The 20,137-nt window shown below is 50.4% G+C and overlaps 1 protein-coding gene across 1 annotated transcript in view; it reads left to right on the top strand.

The window, feature by feature from the left end:
- The first annotated feature begins 3,386 nt into the window (after nt 1-3,386).
- The window catches only part of LOC101352791 (protein-arginine deiminase type-3), a 34,942-nt gene continuing 18,191 nt past the window's right edge, over nt 3,387-20,137 (top strand). Inside the window, exons 1-3 of the mRNA XM_004377203.1 lie at nt 3,387-3,478; nt 14,371-14,551; nt 17,159-17,231. Coding sequence (XP_004377260.1) covers nt 3,387-3,478; nt 14,371-14,551; nt 17,159-17,231 — 346 coding nt within the window. The remainder of the gene's footprint in view (nt 3,479-14,370; nt 14,552-17,158; nt 17,232-20,137) is intronic.

Below are 20,137 nucleotides of genomic sequence, written 5' to 3'. Positions count from 1 at the left end.
TGGAAGAGCGTAGTCGATGTCACTGAACTGTGCATGTAGAAATTTTTGAAATGGTGTACCTTTGGCTATGTATATTTTCACCAAAAAAAAAAAAAAATTCAAGAAGGGAGAGGGTTGACATGTTGTGGGGTTATTAACCAATGTCATAAAACAATATGTGTACTACTGTTTCATGAGAAACTATTTGTTCTGTAAGCCTGAAGTACAATAAAAAAATTTTAAAAAATACTGAGAGGCCAGCATGAGGCCTGGAGGAAACAAAAAGGAAGACCAGTCATAAGGTCATGTGGCCGGATGGCAGAGAAGACTGAAGTCCAGGTGATTGAACTTGGGGCCAGGAGGCCTCTGTGTCCTGGGGCTCCTGGGCTCTGGATTTGAAGGGAGCTGGCTGTTCCAGCTGTAGCAGGGGGTGGGGGCCCAGATGTTAGAAGAGGGTGGGGGGAGCCATTAGGTGATCTCTGAAGGTGGGGTTTAATTTCCTCTAATAGTCCTTAATTATTCCCCTTCTTGTGCAGGCAGTGGGAGGGGAAGGCAGCTCCCCAGGGACCCTACATGTAGCTTGGGTTTCACCTGTGAGTAAATCCCCGTGGCGGGCCAGTGTCCCCTCCCACAGCAGGGAAGACAGAGCTGGCATGGAGGGGGTTTAATAGCGTGACCCCAGGTGAGGTCACCGGGACTTGTGCAGGTAGGCTTGGCTGGGCTGCAGGGTGAGAGGTGGCCCCGGCCTGAGACAATCCTGGAGGGCTGTGGGGTCAGCCTGCCCTCCTCCCCAGCTGTCACTGGACTGTCAGCCCCTAGGCCTCTGCCTATCTGAGTTTTTGGTGGCCCCAGCTAGTGTGGCCCTGGTAAGACCTCAGACTGAGCCAGCTGCTGTCAAACTCATGGAAAACTTAGCAAACAAAGGCTCGACAGAAGACACTGGAACAAATGGGACTGCTCTGACTTAAGTCCGGAGGGGTTACCTAAAGCTTCCTCTTCCAGAGGGCTCCATGGAACCCCCTTTGCAAGCCCCCTGTCTATCCTGTACACCTTCTGCTTATGATCATGATGCGGTCCAGGCTGAGCCAAGGAGAAGGAAGCTCTTTTGGGGCCAAGGGTGTGAGGCTGGGGTTGGAATCCTGAGGGCAAGGGCTGTGGGTGGGAGAGGGGTGGGCATTGGGGAGAGATGGCGGAAGGTGGGGAGGAGCCTTCCAGAGTGGCACTGATTGTGGGAAGCTCTGCAGTTGCTGCTGGGACTGTTGGGGAGGCCTGGTGTCCCCTCTGAGAATGTTCCGGGTGCCAGTCACCTCTTTTCTGATAAATAAAGATATCAGCATGCATTTCTTCAAGTGGCTGCCTGCTTAGCTTCTGTGTGTTAGGCTGTGGGGAGAAGGGAAGGAAAGTGATGGAGCTCTGCCTCGGGTTCCACTGTGCAATGCCGCCACCTCCATGGCCCAACTTCTGCAGGCCATGGGCGGCCCTCCAGTGCCAAGGCCAGTGCCAGGCAGGCAGGCTGATCTGGCAGGATGTGGGGGGCGGGGTTCATGTGCCCATTGCCCTGGGGCCAGACTGCCCTGTTGAGATTAATATCTTGGGCGGGGTTGGTTCTATCTCCTCATCTAACCCTGCTAACTTACCCAGCCTCAGTGGTTTGATTTCAGGGGTCTGAACATACCACCCCTCTCACGTTACACACTCGTTGCTGCCTCAGATTGCACCATTGGACCCTCACCCACTCACCTTGCTTTAATTTTTGTTGTGGATTAAGAAGCAAAAATTCGATGCCCATCAGTCCTTGAAAATTTAGTCTAAATGAACCACAGACCTGTTTCTAAAAGGGCTGGTGTTAATTGCAAAGAGGCAGCAGCATGGGAGGTAAAGGAGATACAAGGCTGTGAGTGGGAGGATGGCCCTGCCCCCAGCACAGTGGGCCAGTGCCCGGAAGGGGGAGCCCCCAGTTTCGGCATCTATTCCCCAGGCTGTGTCATGAGAAAGCTAGGGAAGCTGTCCGGGATTTCCTTCCGAGCTCTAACTCTTAGCCAGAGCTGAGTCAGCCACCAAGCCATTTTATAGCTGAAAAACGGAGGCTGTCATTCGACCCAGCAGCCCAACAATTCTCCTTGAGAAATAACACCCAGCCCAGCGCTGGGGACGGAGGAGTTTAGGGGCCTGGCTGAGGTCATTGAACTGGTGCAAAGGCCCTGGTTGGGGACTCCAGGGAGTGGGTGCTGGTCCGCATCCTGCCGTAGACTGTCAGCACCGCCAGGGAGAAGGGCGGAAACCTCTACTCAGCACCTCCCGATCCTCAGCTGGCCAAGGGTGTGTCCAGGAATTATCTCTGTGGGGCACGTTGAACATCTGCATTTTCAACAAATGAGGAAACAGAGGCCCCGAGAGAGGCTGGAACCCCCAAGGCCACATGGTGGAGCCTAGAATCTAAGACTCTTCTTCCCAGAGCCCTTCCTTCTGCTGTTCCAAGTACCCTAATGCCCCCTCTGGCCTCAGTTTCCCTACCTGACAGTGAGCCTTCCTGCTCTGACATTCTAGGTTCCCCCTGGCCAGGGAGGGTTTTCATCCTCAACAATGAACGCCTTCCAGAGGCTTTCAGCTCCTAATCACAGTAATGACAACAACAATAACGAGAGGACACCAGGCTTCTCATTAGCGCTCTGCTGTCGTTATCCCATTTAATCCTTTCAACAACCATCCCTCAGATGGGAAAAGTGAGGCACAGAGCACTTATGTGACTTGCCCATGGTCACCCACCAGGAAGTGGCAGAGGCAGGGCCGGAACCCAGTCCTGCCTCTAAAATCCATGCTTCAAGCAAAAGGCTGGTGCTTCTCAAAGTGCATTAGAGTGCTTGTAAAAAATCCAGATGCCGGGCTGCACCCCTGACCTCCTGCATCAGACTGGAGGCTGGGCCCGGGGATCTGCATTTCTACCAGCTCCCCCTGCAGGGTTGAGAAGCCCCCCACTAAACCACATTGTCTCTGAAACTGAAGGAAAAAGGGGTGAGGAGGGCGAAAGTGCAAAGTGAGGAAAAGCTTCTGATCCGTACCACACATCCCTGCCCCTCCAACCCCCACACCTTGGCACCCTGGCACCCTGGCCAGATACCTGTGGGGACTTGCTCCCTTTGGGGAGAAATTAAGTCTCTGAGTGCCAGGAGTGGGGGGTGGGGGTGGGGGTGGGGGTGAGTAGGGGCAATAAGTTCTTATGCAGATTTTGGGTTTCTTCCAGCCAATCCTGAGCTCTTGGCCCTGAAAAGGGGCTGGGCTTCCAAGAGTGGAGTCAGTGAGCTAGCACCCTGAGCTGGAGAGGCGGGGCCGGGGTCTTTTAAACCACATCCCAAGGGGCCTCTGGGGCAGTGTTGGGTTTGGTGGCCACAGCCCAGTTCAAGGCCAGCATGTCACTGCAGAGAATCGTGCGTGTATCCCTGGAGCATCCCACCAGCGCCGTGTGTGTGGCTGGTATGGAGATCCTCGTGGACGTTTATGGGTAAGAGCCTGGCTTGGCTGCTCTCCCCTGAGTCTTGGCCTTAGAACAGCAGTCAATCCTGAAAGCTTTGATCCTTTCCTTTCTCAGCTTTTTTTCTGGAAGACCCCAGCTAATGGACTTGAGGTGTTGGAGGCTGAAGGTGGGTTGGAATAGGCTCGTAGTGACTGAGTTCTGGTCCAATGGCTTGAAAGGTGCTGCTGCCACAGGGGCTGGGCATTTATCTCTGTCCAGAGGATTCTGCAGGCTGGGCTGGGGGTCTGGCTGGGGCACACAAGAATAGGAAGAGGGGTACACACTCCCAGCCTACAGAGCCTGAACACAGAGCACTGATAATTTTTGCAGAAATCACTTATAAAGCACTTCCTACGTGCCAGCCACTATTCTAAGAGCCTGACAAGCATTCAGGAATTTAACCCTCCCAACAAGCCTAGGGAAACCCGGGTGGCATAGTGGTTAAGAACTACGGCTGCTAACCAAAAGGTAGGCAGTTTGAATCCACCAGGCGCTCCTTGGAAACCCTATGGGGCAGTTCTACTCTGCCCTACAGGGTCGCTATGAGTCGGAACCGACTTGATGGCAGTGGGTAACAAGCCTAGGAGTTAGGGTTTATTATTAGTACTGTCTCATTTGATAGATGGAGTCCCTGGGTTCTCAATTGGTTAAGTGCTTGGCGGCTAACCAATAGGTTGCAGGTTCCAGTCCGCCCAGAGGCGTCTTGGCAGAAAGGTCTGATGATCTACTTTGGGAAAATCAGTCATTGAAAACCCTCCGTAGCACAGTTCTACCCTGACACATATTGGGTCGCTTGACAGGCAACTGGTTATTGACAGATGAGATAATGAGGCACAGAAAGGGCAAGTCATTTCCTCAAAGTCACACAGTTACTAAGTAGCAAAGCCAGGATTTCAACCCACACACATCCTACTCAAGAGTCTATGCCTTTAGCTGCTCTGCCATTGGCTGAGGAAAGATTTCTACTCTGGTTTCCTTCGACCATTCAATGCCCATGCATTATGCCCCTAATGTGTGCCATGGCCATTCTTTAAGGACAGTGGTTGGAAGTGAGACACCATCTTCTCTCTCTCGGGAAGAAAAGGGAGTGTGGGTAGCATTTCAGGAGCAGGGCTCTGGGCATCACCAGGAAGCTGACTTCTTAGGCTTTTGAGGAGTCTCTGGGGCTCCCAGCTCCGAGGCTGAGCTGAGGAGACAGGTAATCAGGATCCTGGGAGGGGAAGAGGCAGAACTTCTCAGGTCTCCAACCCCTACCCCTAGACTGGGGTTTCTCAACCACAGCACTGTTAACATGATGATTCTTTGTTGCTGGGGCTGTCCTGTGCATTGTAGGATGTTTAGCAGCATCCCTGGTCTCTACCTACTAGATATTGGTAGCGTGCCCCCCAAAATGTCTCTAGACATTGCCAAATGAACCCTGGGAGGCAAAATTGTCCCCAGTTGAGAGCCACTATCTCAGACCAAGACTTTAAAAATTGGAGGGAACTCAGTCAGAAGCATAGATGGGGTTGGTCCCTTGGACATTGGATGGGAAGGAGTGAGGAACTGGTCATGGGAAGGAACCAAGTCTGGAGCAGGCCCAACTCAGCTAGGTAGCAGGAGCTAAAGCCTGGTTGAGGGTGGGTGGGCAGTGAGAGTGGAAAGGGGATTTGGGGCTCTTGAAGGAGGGAGCAGCCACAGAGGCTGTGCCAGGAGGGGTGATGAGGGAGGAGGGGTACCTGTGCCACCTGGTGCCGCCACCTCCTCCAGGACTGCGTGCTCGTGGGAGTGACTCACCTGCCCTGGCTGCCTCGTGTCCCTCAGGCAGATGTGTCTCCAGTTTGACCTGCCCCAGGAAGCTGGGGCCAGCCCCACCCCTGCAGAGCTTCCTTGGAGGATGGAGGAGGGACTAGGGCAACGAGAGGCAGAGGCAGTATCTCTGGGTGATGTGAATGGAGTGGGCCACACTGGAGATTCACAGAGGGGCTGGTGGTGGGCCAGCCACTTGATGGGGGTTGGAGGCGCCAGCATCTTCAAACAAGGGATTCTTGGACCTCCCTGACCAGACAACGCTGGGAAGGGTGGGGAGGGTGATGGAGCGCTCCTATTTTGTTCATTCACACATTCATCAAGTATTTCTTCTGGACCTAGTGTGTGTCAAGCACAGGGACGTAATGGTGAACCAGCAGGCATGGTCCCTGCCCCCTGAGAATCCTGCTCTCTGCAGTTCTAGCAAGAGGCAGAGCCATCATCTCATGGGGATGCTGCAGAAAGCACTCTGTCTTGGAAGGGACATGGACTGGGCTGTCTCTAAGATCTCCTCTGGCTCATGATGTAGCACAGCTGTGTGCTCAGACTGTGGGGCCAACAAGAGAAAGGGCAGTGGGCATGCTGGCTAAGTTCTGACTCTGCTACTTTCCTGGCTCTCTGGTCTTGGGAAAGTCACTTCACCTCTCTGAGCCTCTGTTTCTTCATCTTCAGCAATGATAATTAGAGCCTGCTGCATACCAGTCACCGTCCTCAGCACTTTACATGTGTTAATTAATTCTCACCGTGATTGTGTGTGATGAGTACTGTATCATCCCCATTTTACAGATGAGAAAACTAAGGCACAGAGAGATTAAGTAATTTGCCCAAAATCACACAGCCAGTGAGTGGCAGAGCCAGAATGTAACCCAAGTAGTATGGCCTTTACTTCAGAGGGCTGTGGGGAAGATTAAATGAGATTATGTGTGTAAAGCATGTAGCCACTGCCTGGTTTGTGGCAAACATCCAATTCTGGTAATTGTCAGCATTACTAACATCACCATCATCATTTGAAGGCTCAATCCTGGGCCTGTGGACACCTTCAAGCAGCCCCAAACCTATTGCACACCAGATGGCTGGAGAGCAACCTCTGAGCCATACTGCGAGAAGGAGTGGAAAAGAGAAATGAGTGTAGGTTGAGCAGTCAGGGCAGGCTTCCTGGAGGAGAGGCACTGATTAGAGCCTTTAAGGATGAGCACAGGCAAGACCGTTGGGCCTCTCTATCTGTGGTAGTGGATTAAACCCTGTCTTCCTGCCTTTGGATGCGTTGGAAATGGCCCAGACTTTGGGAAAAGAGTTTTTTATTTCCTGAGCAGGGAGTCTTAGGGTGGGGAAAAGGGAAGGAAGCATAATGCACATGAACACTGAGCTAGGCACTGGGTATCTGTGTCTCATTTACTCCTCACTGCAAACAGAGGTAGACATTATAGACTCCATTTTACAGATGCAAAAATAGAGGCTCAGAGACATGGTGGCCTGCCGAGTTCCCTCCTACAAGGCAAAAACTGGGACTTGAACCCAGATCTCACCAAGCTCCAAAGTCTAGTGGTTTCCTCCCTCCCACTAGCTCTTTCCTGATGCACAAACATCCGCACTGAAGAGTGGTTTTCAAACTTTAGTGCAAAGTCTCGGAGTGGGAGGAAAGCTGATTTGGTTCTAACCAGCAAAATCAAAACCCCAGGATGACTTCTGGTGGTGGAGTTCACCCCCAGAGCTAAAGTCATCAGCCAAAGGGTAAGAATGGTAAATGGATGGGAACCAAGTGCACAGGATGTCCCCCTACCATGTGGAAATATTTCTTGGAGTCCGTCAGGCTGTGGCTGCCCCCAGCTCGTATGGCTAATGGGCCGTTGGAGCCAGTCATCTTTGGGATTTGTCACGAGATAGACTTGGAGAGCAGTCCCTAGGGGGATTCAGTGGTGGCATCTGTGAGTTCTCGAATAACAACATTAGTCATAACCAAAAAGCAGTTAACTAGTTGCCATCAAGTCAATTCTGACTCATGCTGACCCCTTGTCAGGGTAGAACTGTATTCTACACTGTATTCTAAGTAGGGTATTCAATGGCTGATTTTTTGGAAGTAGACTACCAGGCCTTTCTTCCAAGGTACCTCTAGGTGGGCTCGAACCTCCAACTTTTTAACAGCTGAGAGTGTTAACCGTTTACACCACCCAGGGACATGCCCACCTCCTTTATTATCTAGATGGGCAAACGGAGGTCCGGAGCATAAAGTGATTTGCCCAGGGAAACACAACAGGTTAGGGACAGAGCTAAAACTAGGAACCAGAACTTCCAATTTAAATAAACGTTCCCTGACTATTTGTGAAGGGGAAACTGAGTTCCAGAAGGTGCCTACTCATCTGGATTGTGGGGCCTGGTGGGGGTGCTGGAGACTGGCTTCTAAGGCACCTTGATGCTCCAGGTGTTCCCAGATGAGCAGCTATGTGGGCCCACTTCCAGGAGATCCCCTAGAAGGTGGCTTTCTGCCCAGAAGTGGGAGGGGCCTGACGTTTGGCTGCAAGGCAGCCAACACAAACAGCAGTCTTGAGGGTGGCTGAGTCTTCCTGAACCCCTTTCTGAGGGCAGCACAGATGCCTCCAAGAGGCGCCAACCTTGACCTTGGGAGTGCACATCTCACCTACCTTGGAATGGCCCCAAGTAGCAGCACTTGGCAAAGGTGAAAGACAGGAAGTCCCACCATGAAGACACATTGGGCAGGCCTTGGTGGGTGAGGGGAGCTGCCACTGGCTTCCTTTGATGAGAAGCCCTTCTTTAGCAGATGTATCTTAAGGGACTACATCTGACAAGAAGCCATCAGCCTCCTCTTTTCTCCAGTTCTGAGATTTTCAACCCTGGGCATTTTTCAAAAATGCATTGATGCCTGGGCCCCACCTCCGGAGAGTCTGATTCAGTTGACCTGTTGTGGGGCCCCAGCATGCCTGTTTTTTCAAGTTCCACGGGGATGAGTGTGCAGCCGAGGTTGAGCCCTCTGCTCTCATTGGAAGGGCAAGCATTCATGTCATCCCTTGCTTAGCAGAGGCTGCCCAATGGAGTGGAAAGGCACAGGGCACCTGGGAGCTGGGAGCCCCAAGTCTCGGTCCTAGCTCTGCCATCGTCGGCTCTGTCATCTTGAGCAACTTCCACCCCTTCCTGGGCCTCAGTTTCCCCATACTTTCCCTGAAGGGACTAGCAGAGACCAGTGGGCTTCACACTCTGCTCATGGAGGCCTCTGAGCCCCTCACTGATCGGGCAAAACAGCCCCCTTCCTTCTGTCTGCCTGGATCTTGTTTGAAGCAAGGTCTCTGATCGCCGGTGCGGAGAGCTGGGTCCTAGGAGGCTGATGCATCTTCACCTGTCTTAACCATTTGAGGCTGGATAAGCTGTTGGTGCGGCCGCCATTTTTTCAGGGTCGGGAACACAGGGCTAAGGCGGGCAGTGATTTGCTCAGCCTGGTTCTGTTGGTGGGGCTGGTAGAGGCAAGGGATCTGGGAGCCTTGCTGAGGGGGGAGGGTCAGCAGGACTTTCTACAGAGCCTTGGTCTCCACTGTCCCTGTGGGCCAACTTGATGGGGACCTTGGAAGCCATCTTGTCAGCCTTTCTGTTTTCAGTCATCGGGACTTTCCCATCAGTTTCTCAGCTCCTGAAATGCCTGCTTTCGTTCTCCCAGGGGCAGAAACACTGAGCCCACGAAGGAAGAGGCTGGGTTTGGGCTTGCAGGGGTGTGGGGACAGGCCTGGCTTCAATCCTGGCTCCGTCACTTACCAGCAGAGTGACTTTGGGCAAGTCACCTGTCATCTCTGAGCCTGTTTCCTCATCTGTCACCACTGTCACCATCATCATCCTCACCATTGAAGGGGGAGATACAAGAGCATTAAGGAAGGTCTGATTTGTCTTGGTTCCCAAGAGGATATAGGCTTGCACTGAGTCACCCCCTCACTTGCTGGGGGACCAATGTCCAGCATGTCTAAGAGAGCTCACCCTTAGCCCTGGTTCTCAGACTTCAGTGGGCATCAGAAGGGTTTCAGATGCAGTTCTGGTTCTGGGAATCTGCATTTTCAACTCGGTGGGTCTGAGGCCACTTTTAGGGGAATCAACTTGTCCCAGTTAGCCTGAGACTGTAGAATTTAGCACTGAAAGCTCCACATCCCAGAAAACCCCACAGTCCCAGGTAAACCAGAACAGCTGGTCCCCCTACCATGTTGTACTACCACTCACCTACCACCTCCTAGGCTAGGGGAGTAGACTGGGCCCTCAGGTTGGGTGAGGGATTGGATGCTAGGGAGTGCTTTAGACAGTCCTGTAGGTAGACAGCGTCTGCTGGAGACAGCCTGAGGCCCCAAGCCACATGCTGCCCCCAGGGTTGGGCGGGGAGCCCTGTCCAAAGCAGCCTAGAAGCCAGGATGTGGGGAATCAGCCATTATGGCCATGCTGGCAGCTCGAGGTGGCTCTGGCCAGAGGAGGAACTTTGTCCAGATGAGGCTCTGGCTGCTTCGTCCAGAAATAGGAAAATCCTGGTCCTTCCGAACCTGGCACAGATGCTCTTCCCTCTACCCACCCCTTTGATCTTCCTAACACACAGCTTCCATCACAGGGGTGTGAGCACTGGACTGGGAGTCAGGAGTCCTGCCTTTAGTCCCCACTCTTCTCCTAACATGTGAATCTGGGCTGTTCCTACTCCTCTTGGCCTCAGTTTCCCCAGCAGTGAAATGAAGGCGTGGGCTCAGGTGCTTCTTCCTGTTGCTTCTCCTGTCAGTCTAGTCATCCCCACTTTATAGATGTGGACACTGAGGCTGAGGGAGGCTAAGTCACTCCGCCAAGGTCACAAACCTAGTGAGTGGTGGAGCTGGGATTTGAACCCAGGCGGTCCAGCCCCAGAGTCCACAGGCTTTACCATCTCACCAGAGAGACATTCCACTGCTCCATTGTGTTGCCCCAACTGATCAAGAACCATCGATGACCTCTTATTACGTAAGAAGTGAAATGAAAATGAACTCATTACAGTCTGAGTCTAAACCTGACCTTCTAAGGCTCCAAGGAGAAAACTCCTTCCCCTCAAACATGTCTCCCCCTTGTCCTAGGAATGGTTCGCCTGCTTTCTTTCGGAAGCCTCCCCCAGTCACCCAACCCACTCTCTCAACCTGCTTCTACCCACTGGTTCCCTGAACCCTAATTAACTTAATAACCCCTTCTCCTTCCTGGGTGGTGGTTTTCCAAGCCTGTTCTATCTATGATCATATTTGAGCCTGTGAGCTTGGCCAAGTGGGTGTCATTATCCCCACTTTATAGATGAGGATACTGAGGCCCAGGGAGGCTGCACGATTTCTTAAGGTCACATGGGTGACGTGTGACCCAGCCTGGTCTGGAGCCTGGCTCCTGACTCTGGTTCAGGCACCACCTGAGCCCTTGGCTTGTGCAGTCCCTCCCTTCCCCTCAGGCGAGTAGTAGCTGGTACACCTTCTCTGTGTGATACTCTTGTTTGGGCTACTGTCCTGGGGCCTCACCTGGGCAGGGACACTTCTGTCTTTGTCAGGATTTCCCAGCACCTCCCACAGGGCCTGGCCCTGGGAGGTGCTGGGAAGCTGAGCTGAAGTACCCTAAACCCTGGGGCTGGGTGTTGGGTGGGGTTTTCAGTCCAGAAAGACCGTCGGGGCTCTCAGCCCTGGCTCCTGGTCGCCTGGCACCTGAGGAACGGTTTGGGGCAGGGTGGGGGGTGGTTCATAAAGAGTTTACAAGCTTCCCTGGGGAGCTGGAGGTGGGGCCTTGGGGAGTGGGGCCGAGGAAGGAGCTGAGGGTACTCCGGGGACATGAGAGGGTGCTCTTCTAACATGGATCAGTCTCTCCCTGTCTCTGTCTTTCTGACTTCCTGCTCATGACTCTCCATCTCTCTGGGTCTCTCCATGTCTCTGTCTCTGGGTCTCCATGCCTCCTTACCTGGCTCATCCATGTCCCTGATGGGCCTGGCCCCACACCCAGGGTAGAACAGGCCAGAGGCACCACCAACCTAGAAATTCCAGGCTTCGAGAGTAGGGCTGCCAGATAAAACTCAGGATGCCCAGTTAAATACACATTTCAGGTAAACAATAAATGCATTTTTAGTATAAGTATGTCCCAAATAGTGCATGGGACATAGTTAAACTTAAAGAGTTATGTTTTTTTAATCTGAAATGCAAATCCAACTGGACATCTGTATTTTTGTTTGCTAAATCTGGCAACCCTACTTGGGAGGAGAAACAGCCATGTCAGCCCTTTTCCCTTGGTGAGGACACCTGGCAGCAAACACTGCAGCGGGACCCACCTGATGGAGCGCAGCTTGGGGGTTGGGGCTAGTCTCCTTTTGACAAGCTGCTTTGAGAAGCACCAGAATCATGCTGGGGGAGGCGTGAAGAGGGCGTTTGGGGGAAGTCTGCCTTCCTCTGAGGGATGCAGGTATTGGAAAGGGGCTGAGTGGAATGACCAGCTGTGAAACTTTGGGTGAGCACTTGCCCACCCTGAGCCTCAGTTTCCCTATGTGGAAGTGGAGTAATAATCCCCTCCTCTGGTACTGCAGTGAGAATTAGATGAGCTGATGTACGGAAAGACTTGGCTCGGCCTGACGTGGTAAGAGGGCAGTGTATGGCAGCCTCGGGGGCTTTGATTACTGTTGTTATTATTACTCTTGGGGAGGTGGTGGGCAAGAGCGTGAACTCAGGAGCCAAACGCCCTGGGTTTGGATCCCAGCTCTACCATTTATTAGCTACGTGACCTTGGATAGATGATTTAACCTTAGTTTCCTCATCTGTAAAATGGGGGACACTAATAGGACCTGAAACTATGCCACCAGTGTTTCACATATCAGCAGGGACACCCCGGTGGACAGGTTTCAGTGGAACTTCCAGATTAAGACAGACTAGGAAGAAATGTCTGGTAATCTACTTCCAAAAATTTGCCAATGACAACTCTGTATAATACCAATGATCCTGCGGATGGCATAGGGCTGGACAAGGTTTCGTTCTGTTATACATGGGGTTGCCATAAGTTGGAGCTGACTCAATAGCAACTGACAACAACAACAACAGCCGCCTAGGATTATTCAGAGGATTCAATAATACATGCAGAGAAACTCGAATAGGGCTGACATACAGTAATCGCTTAACCAGCATTGACTACTATTATCCCCCGGGGCCTATGTGCGCTGCTTCCTCCAGGAAGCCTTCAGGTCCCTCCAGCTCACAGTAGCTTCACCTCATATGGGATCCTATTGACCCCTAGCCCCGTGGCCCTGAGCCCCGTCTGGCTGTCCTGGGCAGTGCTCGGTCCTCAGCCCCTTTGTGGGATTGAAGGCTCTGGGACAATGGGGAGAGTGGCGGGTGTATCTGTCTCAGCTCGGCAGTGCTCACGTGCAGAGTGGGCTCCCCACAGACAATCAGGGAATGGACAGAATGGTGGACTAGAGGAAATGGGAGAAGCACAGTCCCATGGGAGAGCTGACATCATGGACTTTTCAACCCTACAGTTAACGCCTGGTTGTTTGACTGAATCTGGCCAAGTTTCCCAGGTGACATTGCAGTGCTGTGGGGAAGCACTGGCTCAGTGTCAGAGAGACCTGAGCGCAAACCTGGCTCTGCTGTTCACTGCTGTGTGACATCAAGCTTGTTACTTGACCTCTCTGAGCCTCTGTTTTCTCACCTGTCTAGTGGGGATGATACTGCTAACCTTGCAGACTTGTAATGATAAAAGGAGCTAACAAATGCAAGGTGTCTGGCACACAGCGAGCATTCAACAAAAGTTCATTCCCTTCCCTAGGGAAGACTCCAAGGAAATCTTACCACCTGCTAAGCAGGGATGCAAGGGACTTGGGATGAGAACTGCTCTTCCTAAAGCTAGTCTGAGAACTGCACGGGGGTCCCCCTGCTGGCTGTTGACTGGTGTTCATCAAGCTCTTGCCTTCAGCTCTGCACCACGCTCTTACAAAACTGACAGCTGGGTCTTGTCGTAGGGGAAAAAGACCCCAGACTCAAATTTAACCAAAAGAGATTTTTATTAATCCAAGCCACAGAAAAGGCAATCATTGCAATGAGGGATCTGCCAGTGTACACCAGGCACAAGAGATGAGCAGAATCCACTGAATTACAATCAGGGAGTCTCTAATACACAGTTACAGAAAGAAGTACATTCTGATTGGTTATTCACGAGTACATCATTGTCAAAGGCGGGAAACATAACAGATGGGAATACACGATTGGTTTAAAGAGTCTTTGTCCGCTGGATACCATTCAGTTACTATGGGGAGGTTTCCTTGGAAACGACCTGGCAACATTTGTTCTTGGCTTAGTGACTTGCAGGTTCTCAGACCAGTCACAAGGAAATTGCATTACTCTACTTTGTGAGAGCGTAAATTCCAAGTAGCATAGCCTCTTTGTTGGTTAAGATAAAGTACCTCTCATGGAACATTCCTCCCCCAGGTACAGGCACTGACAGAACAGTGAGTTTCAGCTTGTACTCTTATTTCTTCCTGGAACTTTTCATAATGATTAACGACAACTTTTAACAAACGCTCACACAAAATGGATTCTAGCATTAACTATAACCTTAAACAAACTCTCACATAAAATGGATTCTAGGCCTGAACCCTGCTGTAGCTTCTCTTACTCTGGCCAAGACCTCATATAATTTTAGGATTATATTAATCCTGGGAGCCCTGGTGGTGCGGTGGTTAAGAGCTCAGGCTGCTAACCAAAAGGTCAGCAGTTTGAATCCACCAGCCACTCCTTGGAAACCCTATGGGGCAGTTCTACTCTGTTCTATAGGGTCACTATGAGTTGGGATCAACTTGACGGCAATGGGTTTTGGTTTATATCAGGCCTGACCCCTACAGAGCTTGCAGCTCTGTTGGGAGGTGAGGAAACTCACAAGAGAAATGTTTATGAACATAGAATGTGAGACTATATCATTTGTGTGGGGTCAGGGCCCAACTCCCAGGGGCTTACTGGGAGGATCTGTGGGGCCTGGGGTGGTAAGGGAAGGCTTCCTAGAGGACGCAGGGTTTCAGCCAAAGCTGAAGCATCTGAACAGGGGCTGCCCCTTCAGCACTACCCATGGCTCCCTGTTCTTCCCAGGTCGGTGCCTGAGGGCACGGAGATGTTCGAGGTCTACGGGACTCCAGGTGTGGACATCTATATCTCTCCCACCATGGACAGGGGCCGGGAACGCGCTGACACCCGGCGGTGGCACTTTGATGTGGGGACGGAGATCATCGTGGTCATGAACTCCCCCAGCAATGACCTCAACGACAGTCATGTGAGCTGGTCCCCTGATCTGGGTGTGGAGGGAGGAGAGGGGGCAGTGATCTAGCTCCATGATGGCCTAACCTCTTGCTTTACCAGGAGCACAGGGTAGCGCAGTGGGTAAGCGCCTGGCGCTGAAGCCACACTGCTGGGGTTTGAACTCTAGCTCTGCAACTTACAGATACAAGCCATATGTCCTTGGGCAAGTCACATAGCTTCACTGGGCCTCAGTTTCCCCATCTGTAAAATGGGGATAGTAATAGTGCTGATGTGGGGGTGGAATTGAGCCAGCGTTTCCTCCATCTTTTGCTTCCCACGACCCTTGTGAAGGGAGGATTTGTCCCATTTCTGCTGTGTTGGACATCTGTGTCCCCATCTGTAGGCTGAGAGGTGACTGGGTGGTCTCTGCGATTCTGAATGAAGGAGAGAAAGCAGGGACAGAGTAGGGAGGGGGGCTGCTGCCTGGCAAGACCCCCTTTATAGGTGGCAATTCCCCACAGTGCCTCACTTCCCCTATTCTTGACCTTTTTCTCGGAACAGGGGGACATTTAAAGAGTTGGGAGAAATGAGAGTGGCCTTTGAGCTTCGCACAGGTGATGTCCCCATGAAGGGCTGATGGGGACCAGGACTTGGTGTGTCAGGATGGATATTTTGGGAAACCAGTCCTTTAAGCAGCATTGGCTATGTACCAGAGGAGCCCTGGTGGTGCAGCAGTTAAGCACTCTGCTGCTAACAGTGGTTCGAATCCACCAGCCACTCTGTGGGAGAAAGATGTGGCAGTCTGCTTCTGTGAAGATTACAATTTTGAAGCCCTATGGGGTGGTTCTACTCTGACCTATAGGGTCACCATGAGTCAGAATTGACTCAATAGCAATGGGTTTGGTTTGGGTTGGGACCCTGTGTCAGGCACTGGGCAGCCATTACATTCTCCAACCCTCACAACAGCCGGAGAGGCAGGGGTTCTGATCTCCGTTTCACAGCTGATGCAACCAAAGTTCAGAGTAATTTTCCTGGGGGCCCGCAGCTAATGAGCAGGAAAGCTAGGATTCAACGCAGACCTGCCTGACACCTGGGGACAGGCTCCCTCCACCACCTCACACCTCTGTGCCCACCTCTGAGCTGATCCTTTCCACAGCTCTGTGAGGCATATGGGGCAGGACTCATAACGAACCCATTTTACAGACTTTACAGACAAGGAAACTGAAACCAAGACTGGGCATGGTTTACCTGAAGTCACACGATCTAGTAAGTGGCAGAGTTGGTGAGGGCCAGGACTAAGTCCCAAGGGGAGGGCAAGAGAACCAAACGGCCTGTGATGGACGACCCTCTGGGTACTCTGCCTAACTGGGGGCTGTGTGGGTGCTTTTCCACCCTGAGTTCCCTGGCTGGTGGGATTGAGGAGAGTCAGAGTCTCCCCACCTCTGCCCCCTCTTTGCATGTATGAGGTGAGCATCATCGCTGGGGCCTGACACTTGGGAGTCAGTAACTGCAGGATTTAGGAGCTCCCAGGACAGAAGGGTGAGTGACCTCTGCAAGATCCCAACCCCCCTGGCTGTGATGAGGTGTCAGAACCAGAGAGTGGAGGGACCCATGTCAGGAGGGAACACTCAAGGGGAGGGCTGCGGTCAAAGGGGACTTTGATGCAGCTGCCTGCATCATCTCCACCTTCATCCTCGTCCTTTGGCAGTTATGGTGCTCACAGTGTGGCAGGCACTGTGCTAAGCATGTCATGTGTCAGTCAAGGAGGTCCGATGAGGCAGGAACTATTATTATCCTCACTTTACAGTTTAGGAAACTGAAGCCTAGAGAGGATGAGTCATTTTTCCCAAGGCATTCAGAAGTGGTGGATCCAGAATCTGGGCCCAGGCCATGTGAGTCCAGAGCTCTGAACCTCACCTTTGCACATTGCCACCTGCCCACCAGTAACAATGCCTGGTATTCTTGTCCATGTCCTACAGGCTTAGTCCTTACCATGTATTGTTTCTAAGCTGCACTACAATCTTCTGAAGTAAGAGCTGTATTGTCCCCATTTTGCAGGTAAGAAAACCGAGGCAGCTCAGAGAAATGAAGGGCCTTGGTCAATATCACAGAAACCAGAAGTCTGGACTTGAGCCCAAGCCTGTCTGAGTCCCACTGATGAGAACGTCAGCACGGAGAGGGTCCCTAAACCCAGTCCAGTCCTAACTCCTCCTTTGCAAATGGGGAAACTGAGACCCAAAGGAGAACAAAGAGAAAAAAAAACCCGTTGCCGTTGAGTTGATTCCGACTAATAGCAACCCTATAAGACAGAGTAGAACTGCCCCATAGGGTTTCCAAGGAGCAGCTGGTGAATTCGAACTGTCAGCCTTTTGGTTACCAGCAGTAGCTCTTAACCACCGAGCTGCCAGGGCTTACCAAAGTCACACAGCAGGTAATTGGCAGTGCTGGGGTCCAGGTCTCCATAGAATCCCTCACAAATAATTCCCATTTCACAGGTGGGCCAACCAAGGCATGGAAAGGTAAATGGCACAGGGAATGCTAAAGGGAGAGCTGGGTTGGTAAACTAAACCTTAGTGCACAGTCTTTTGGGTTGGGGGCTCTTGGCTTCGGGCTGCATGAACCTGGCGTCATCTCTCTGCAGGTTCAGATTTCCTACCACTCCAGCCATGAGTCCTTGCCCCTGGCGTATGCAGTGCTCTACCTCACTTGTGTTGGTAAGTTGGGGGTCATGCTGAGGGTGTGGCCAGAAGGACCTTGGCCAATGGCTGGGGAGGTTGGTGTTTGGGAATGACACTTTTGATAAAAATCGACTAGTTTTATTTTTTTAGGTTAAAGTAAGAAGTGCACATTTTAATTCAAACAGTACAAAAGAGTATACATCAAAAAATAAACCTCCCTCCTCCCTTCTCCCTCCAACCCAAGACTTCCAGTTCCCCAAACCCAGCCTCCTTCTAGAGATGTGCTGGACTTATGCTAGTATACACGTACATACCTGTGTATCCCCACACTTTGTGCAAGCAAGTAGAATCATACTATATACCCAGGCCTTTTTTTTCCAACTTAATTTTTTTTTCTGCCAATTCTTCACAAATCAATAAACTCCATGTAAGATGACTCAGATTTTGAAACTATCAGACTGGGAATGTAAAGTAACTACGATTAATATCTTAAAGGCCCTTGTGGAAAACATGCATGAACAGATTGGGAATTTCATCAGAGAGCCGAAAACTGTAAGAGTCAAATGGAAATGCTAGACATAAAAGTCACGGTAACAGAGATGAAAGATGCCTTCTCTGGGTTTGTCAGAAGACTTGATGCAGCCAAAGAAAGAATCGGTGAACTTGAAGATAGGTCAGTAGAAGTTACCCAAACTGAAAGACAAGGGAAAAGAGAGTGAAAAGAACAAACAACCGCCCTCCCCCCTCCAAAAAAAACCTGATAGAACAGAGATTCAAGAGCTGTGGAACAGTGTCAAATGGTCTAAACTCAATGAAATCCCCATCAAAATCCCAATATGGCTTTTTAAATAGAACTTTAAGGAGCTGATCCTAAAACACTATGGAAGAGCAAAGCAAAGGATAGACAAGGCAATTTTGAAGAAGAACAAGGTGGAGGGATTCGTTGTACCAGATAACAAGACTACAAGCTACAGTACTTAAAAAAAAAACCCCGTTGCCGTTGAGTCAATTCTGACTCATAGCGACCTTATAGGACAGAGTAGAACTGCCCCATAGGGTTTCCAAGGAGCAGCTGGTGGATTAACCACTATGCCAACCAGGACAGTGTGATATTGGTGCAGGGTTAAAAAACAGACCAATAAAGCAATGAGAGAACCCATAAGAAATAGGCCCATGCTCGTGTAGTTATCATCTGGGGAAAAATGAGTTTAAGGCCCTATGTTATACTCAAAAAAAATTCCAGTGGGGCTAACAATCTTAAGGTGAAAATAAAAAATTTAAAGTTTTGTGCTATCTTTGTAACCTCAAGGTAGTAAATGTTTTCTTTACCAAGACATATAAAAGCACAAGCCATGAGAGGAAAGATGAATAACTTGGGCTATCTTAAAATTAAAAACTTCCATACAACAAAGAACAAGTGAAAATTCAAACTATGGACTAGAAAAAGAGATTCGCCATGTATATGGCTGATTCAGCGCATGTAGAGTATATCGAGAACTTCAATCAATAAGAAAAAAGACAAATTATTAGAAATGGGTAAAAAATATGAACAGACAACTCAAAGAAGAGGAAGCCCAATGACCAAAACCCAAATGAAAAGATGCTTAACTAAGTTAGTGCAGCCAAGATGTAACACCAGGTGTGGCCCTTACATTGTAGTGGGCGTTGACACTGGTACAACCACTTGGAGAGCAATTATTGAGAAAGTTGAAGGTGCTTTATCTTCAGGATACATTTTTGGAACCTAGGATATAGGGAAGGTACATTTTAAATTTTGATAGATATTGCCAAATTGCTCTCCAAAAAGACTGTACCACTTTATACACCTTCCAGCAGCATATGGAAGTGCCCTCCACCACTGTGCAGTATTCACCTTTTCCATTTTTTGTTGATATGATGGGTTGGCATTTCATTATTGCTTTAATTTGACTTCATTTAGTTAGGAGTGAGATTGGTACCCTCACCCCACATACTTTTTCACTGGAAAATACACATACAGAAAAGTGCATAAAGCTTTGTTGTATATACATATATATTAATGAATAATTATAAAGCAAACACTTGAGTAGCCATCACCTAGGTCAAAAAATAGGACTCACCAGCACCCCAAAGTCCCCCCACCCTATGTCCCTCTCATCATGACTCCCCTCTTCCCCTAGAGGTAACCATTATCTTGTGATAAGTATTTACTTGCTTTTCTTTGTGGCTTTACTACCTGATTTTGCATATCCAAACAATATAGTCTAGCTTTGTCTGCCTTTGAACTTTCTGTGGATAGAATTGTATCATATATATATTTGTGCTGGGCTTGTTTTGCCCCACATTAGGTTTGTGAGATTCATTCATTTGCTGTATGACCGTTGGGAATCTTTTCACATGTTTAAGTATAATTTCAATTCTAAATGTAATTCCAAATACTTCCCTTTTTCTTCCCTTTCCTTCTACCATCCTTCCCTTCCTTCTGTCCTTCCATTTTTACTTTAGAACTAAGAAGAACACTTTTTTTTTTTTAAAGCACAGGAAGATTGATTCTGACCCCTTGAATGTTCCATTTGTGTTATAAAAACTCCTTTGATTTCTAGGGAGAAACGTTGAGAAGGTGGGACTAGGTAGGCATTACAGGAGCATGAGTAGCTGATGAAGCTGAGGCTCAGAGAGACTAGGTGACTTGTCTGAGGTCACACAGCCAGTAGGAGGCAGAGTCTGGATCCACATCCAGGTCTGCTGATGCCAAAGCCCAGGCTTACTGCCGCATCCCAAGTAGAAAGGCAGCTTTATACAGGACAAGATGGTCCAGGGTGACTTGGGCTCAGTGCAGGGTGTGCCCAGACAGCAGGGGTGTAAGGATGCAGAGGAGGGAGGGATCAGGGAAGGCTTCCTGGAGAGGGCAGCGTTTGGCCTGGGCCTTTGCTCTGACTCCGCTTCCATGCCCCTTCCACCTT

The sequence above is a fragment of the Trichechus manatus genome, unplaced genomic scaffold (assembly GCF_000243295.1).
Source record: "Trichechus manatus latirostris isolate Lorelei unplaced genomic scaffold, TriManLat1.0 scaffold00048, whole genome shotgun sequence".
Taxonomy (NCBI): domain Eukaryota; kingdom Metazoa; phylum Chordata; class Mammalia; order Sirenia; family Trichechidae; genus Trichechus; species Trichechus manatus.
This window is presented reverse-complemented; position numbering and strand designations above follow the sequence as displayed.